General features: G+C 39.1%; 1 protein-coding gene across 3 annotated transcripts; it reads right to left on the reverse strand.

Annotated features, from left to right (window-relative positions):
* On the reverse strand, positions 1–4564 carry LOC133697765 (uncharacterized). 3 transcript variants are annotated; one of them, XM_062120522.1, is made up of 5 exons: positions 3843–4560; positions 3602–3713; positions 2441–2555; positions 812–1837; positions 1–482 (listed from the first exon to the last, which is right to left on the reverse strand). In XM_062120522.1, exons 1-5 carry the CDS (start codon positions 4039–4041, stop codon positions 231–233), a joined length of 1704 nt encoding a protein of 567 aa, XP_061976506.1. In that variant the 5' UTR covers positions 4042–4560; the 3' UTR covers positions 1–230. The 3 variants fall into 3 exon arrangements, with proteins under 3 accessions (XP_061976506.1, XP_061976509.1, XP_061976507.1); XM_062120525.1 differs by lacking the exon at positions 3843–4560 and adding an exon at positions 2917–3346 and having other exon boundaries at positions 3602–3715; XM_062120523.1 differs by having other exon boundaries at positions 389–583; positions 3843–4564.
* Positions 4565–4937: the final 373 nt, after the last annotated feature.

Raw genomic sequence — 4937 nt, forward strand, 5'->3', positions numbered from 1 at the left:
TTCTGCTAATAACTGATTTTCCTAATAATAGAACCGTGAATTACATAAAACTTAATCGCCAATCAATCTATCGAGCTTTACATCAAACATGGAGGGAAGATTTTGGTCAGTTTCTTTTTCCTGGAAATTGTTTCCTCTTTCAATTGTCAGGCTGGATGAGGACCCACAAGGAGACACACAGATTAGATTTTAGAAATGGAGTTCATAACTGGAATGTTTGATTCTGAGCATCATCTGCCTCGTAGAGGTGACCGGCCACCTCTCTCACTGCCAATATCATCTTCTAGTTCAATCCCATCCAAACAAAGACCATTGTTGTTGATACTCACTTCTGAACTAGCATTACTGCTCGTTGCAAGAGGGGAGTCTGAAACACTAACTGTCCTGCTTCTTGCGGGCCCTGATCTCACACTGTACATCGAAGATGCTGGGATATTAGTCATCAAAGGCCGTAAATTACCAGGAATGGTGCGCCTTATGTCCTGCTCGATACAAAACAAAATCAGAATAAATAACAGAATAAAGCACTGGATTGCTTGACTCAACTTCTCCATCACTTTAGATGAGTATCCTTGCCAAGGAACTGAAAGAAAGTAATAAAATAAGAAAACGAGTCATATTTTGTTTGACTTCAAGAAAACTCAGGCGCAAATCAACATATAGAAGTGGAAGATAGAACTTGTGAATTGATGGAATAAAAGGATCTGAAATTATCAGCTTGAAACACTATCTGGTGTGTTGCGTTCAATTACCAAGGGTTCTTGTCGTGAATTGAAAAAAAAAAAAAACTAACTAATTGGAATATACATACCATGTGCCTTATGGCCATATCCAAAGATTTCTTTGAGAGTGTTCTTCCAAAGCCAGAGCTGTCTGGAGATGATGACTTCCCAGTCAGATTACCACTAGGAGAGTGTTTGCCATCTTGCTTGGGAGGTGCCAGTTTTCGCATATTTATCACTCTCTCGACCATTTTGGTTCCAATAATGACAGGGCTAACATTGTCATTAATTTTTGAATGCCCACGACTAAATGCAGGAACAGAGCTCCCACTGGGGTGCATAATGCCATTGGGGGCTCGTCCTCTTGACGGGGAGCAAGATTGACGTCTTGGTCGTCCATTAGGAGTAGGCTCAACAGAGGAAGATCGAGCACTGGGTGCTCCAGGCCTACCCCTAGTAGCTGAAAGTGGCCGTTCAGGTGCTGAAGTTCTTAAATTTGGTGGAGCATCAAGTGAAAAACCAGGCATCTCTGACGGCTTCCATGGCCTAGATTTCACTGTTGGAGAAGAGCCGCGTGCCATCACGGGATTCCTAGCAACTGTGGGAGCTGACTTGGTAACAGTAGGAGCTGACCTGGTAACTGAAGATGATGACTTAACAGGAGCAGCAGACAGGCTAGGTGACCTTGTTGGAGTGGATGGTCGTCGAGTGGGGGTTGCTGCCCTTGATGTAGACTTGGATGGAGGTATAGAGGGCCTTGCAGTTGGGGTTGAAGATCGTGCTGTAGACCTTGATGGCGTTGAGGATCTTGCAGGAACTGTGGACTTCATTGTAGAAGTAGTTGATTTAGCTGCAGAGACAGTCAGCTTAGCTGCAGAAATTGTGGGCTTAGATGAGGACAGGGTGGCCCTAGAGGTTGGTGTTGATGATCTTGAAGGCTTAGGACCTGTAGTCACTGCGGGGCGTCCGGTTGGTGTTGAAGGCCTAGATCCTGGACCACCTGATGATGAAGGCCTGCGCATTGCTGCACCTGAAGAGTTCAACCCAGGGGAAGAAGCTGATTGTTTAGATACCAAGTTGCCCCTTGCAACAGGCTCTGGCTGAGGGTTAGCTAGCTATGACCACAATGAACAGAATTCGCTTGACACATTAGTTGTGAACTCATCAAAAGACCTAGAAAATTCTGAAAAGAAGATGAAAAATGAAGACCACCTTCATGATATTTGAGCAACTTCTACTACATGAGAAGAAGCGGCAAGCATAGGCTTCAGAACTCTTTAACAATTACCATAGATGCTTGAGGAGAAATTTGAGAAATGGTATCAAATGTTTTAAACTCTTTGTTTTGTTTCAAAATTGAATGTTTAAGGCAATACAATCTTGTGAAATTGAGGATCCAAGAATTCAATTCAAGTTTGGTGCTCGTCAAGGAACCAGATCAATAAATGACTATCAGAAGCTTCAAGTGTTCCATAACAAACTCACATAGTTTGATTTATTGATAATAAAAACAGATATGGGGCAATAAATCATATGCAATTGAGATGCTTCCAAACACAATCTTTTATTTTAACTAAAACCAGGACCACAATGCACTGTGCCTGTTTGCACTTTAAACAAAATGGATTGCATAAATCAACTTTAGTAAAATGCAACAATATGAACAAGAAAGCACTGAAGAAAAAGGAGGGCTTAAAATTGTAAAATAGTGCTCTTACTCTAGATTTCAGAGCAGTTGGGCGGGCCTTTGGAGTACCGATCTGACTCGTAATGGTCTTTTGTGATTCCATCTCCAAAGAAGGAAAAAGAGGGGTACCGGGAGGAGTTAGGAGCCTGAAAACAGATGATAACTCTCATTAACTTCAGTTTAGTGGCACTGCTCTCAGCTCGTTACATCCATGTGAAACAATATACACATGCAAGCTCAATCTATGGAATTTATTTTGTGTTCTTAGGCAACAGGACATGTCTATCTACTGATTATACAATATCCACAAGCTGTGGAAATATGATCAAACTCAGAAAATGACACTGGAGAAGATTGATAGTTTGCCTATTCCATAGAAATATGATCAAAACATGACAATACAACTCAAGATCTCGAGTTTTACTTTCTATATATGAGGAGAAACTGTCAGCTCTTTCCACCTTACAGAAGCCTAGCCTCCGAACAAGAAAAGAGTCTAGGCCTAACCTTCTCTAGGAATCACATTTTGATGTCCATCCAGTTTATTCATATGAAAGACAGTGGCTTAGATTGCCATGACTCCAGCAGCAGAACTTTAGCATTGTTTATGGAAACTACAGATTCTATAATAGAAATCAAATTGTCACGTTACTTCCACTAAAATCTTCAGATTTCTCTTTTTCCAATCAAGAAACAGGAATAAAAGGGACAGCATGCAGTGTACAAACTGCTTGAGGATGACAGAAATTTGTCGAACAATACAAGGTATTGCAATGTTATCATCAGTCACATCTACAAAGTGCATCCACTTCGAGCAAAAGCACAAATTATTGATGACTATAAGCCACTTCTCCATCTCTTTTTTCTCAACAGGTGGTCCCTTTCGTTCAAGTCTTTTCTTTAAGATAGATCCAAGCTAAACAAAGACCAAGTAAATCTACAGAAAGAAAAGCAAGTTGGAAAAGCCAAGATAAAGCAACCAAAAAAAAAATAGGGAGGTCATTGTTCTTAAGCATGATTAAAAAGAACAATTTTCTTAAATTTCAGTCTCCAGCGGGTTTATTCAATTCGATTTACTTAATAAACTGATAATGACTCTTGAACCTTGACGAACCAAAACATCGAGCTAATCAAAAACTTTATTAAAAAACATCAAACCAAGAAGAGGGGAAAAGAATAAGCTTCTAGTTACCAGTCATAGTCGTTTTTATCATTCTCGGAGTTGAGAAAATCATCAGCTCCTGTTTTCCTCACAGGCGTAGAAGAAGAAATATTAAATATAGGCAAAGTTCCATGCTTTGACCCTGCAATTTTTGGAAAAACAAAATTACTTAAGAATTTAAACCAAATAATCATCTTCGCCGGACCATAAACCTAAAAGATTAGTAACAAGTAATCTACAATAACTTTTTTAAAAAAAAAAACATTGTCACCTAATGGTGCATCAAATTCTTCAGTGTTATTAATTAAAAGCAAATTATTCTGCTCCTTCTCACGCTTCTTCATTTCTAAAAATAAAGCAAGCTCTTCTTCTTTTTCTTTCATCATTGTAGCTCTTAATTGCTGCCTTTGCTTCACCACTGCTGCTTGCATTTGCATTTGCGAGTCCTGTGCCCTAAAACTACGATTCATTTTTTCAAATCTGAAGGGAAAAAAAATCCCCAACCAAAATACACTCAAAATTTCACAGATCGAAAGCTGAAACCAAGCTTCGCTTCTCACTCACGCCTCTTAGATCTAAAAAAGCACTCAAAACGCAGCATTCCGTGGCTGCTTCGCTTTACAAAGCTGAGAGCTACAGAGTCAGAGCACGGCTTCAAGAGAGCTCCATTGCTAAGCCAAAGCACTCAGAGAGAAAGCCAAAGCAAGTTCCGTTGTTGGCCACAAAAGCAGAGGGGAGAAACACAAATTCTAGAGTGACATTTGGAAGAGAATGTTCAATGTAGAGAGGACGAGGTGAGTGGCAGGTTTAAAGTGTAATTATGAGGAAGAGTTGAGGGTAAAATTGTCAGGGAAATGGAAGAGAAAAGGAAGCGGTTTTTGAGTGATAATGGGGAGTGGTGTAGTGTGGTGGGATTTCTTGTAGGAGAGGACAACTGTAACTATAATAGAGACAATACAAGAGAGAGAGGATTGTTGGTGGTTGTTTTCTTTTCTCTCACTTAAAGCCTACGTTTTTAGATTTTCTTCTTCTTTTAAAATCCTTTTTTAGGTGGATGAATTATCACGATATTACCCTTTTTTATTATTCCTTTAATGTTGTTGCTTTTGGATTTTTGGATTTGTGAGGTTGTTATGCAGTTGTGCCCTTCACTTCTTTTATTGTTCTTGTTCTTCTCCTTTGCTCTGTTTGGGAAACATTTTCCTTTTGCTCCTACCTTAACAGGCAATATAAAGCAGTTATTATTAGCTCTAACACGATGGTTAATAAAAAATTATATAATTATTAATTTTAAAATTTATAGAATAAATCGAGTTATACACAAGTTAGTCCAAACATTCATATTAATCCAAAAAATATATATATT

Source organism: Populus nigra, chromosome 6, assembly GCF_951802175.1.
Source record: "Populus nigra chromosome 6, ddPopNigr1.1, whole genome shotgun sequence".
In the NCBI taxonomy this organism is placed as follows: domain Eukaryota; kingdom Viridiplantae; phylum Streptophyta; class Magnoliopsida; order Malpighiales; family Salicaceae; genus Populus; species Populus nigra.

Excerpts from the sequence above, each read along its gene's own strand:
- LOC133697765 (XM_062120522.1), bottom strand. The coding sequence starts at position 4,041 with ATGAATCGTAGTTTTAGGGCACAGGACTCGCAAATGCAAATGCAAGCA. Across the intron at positions 2,556-3,601 it reads GATAAAAACGACTATGACTG|GCTCCTAACTCCTCCCGGTA; the intron begins GTAACTAGAAGC and ends ATCTGTTTTCAG. Across the intron at positions 1,838-2,440 it reads CAACTGCTCTGAAATCTAGA|CTAGCTAACCCTCAGCCAGA; the intron begins GTAAGAGCACTA and ends TTGTGGTCATAG.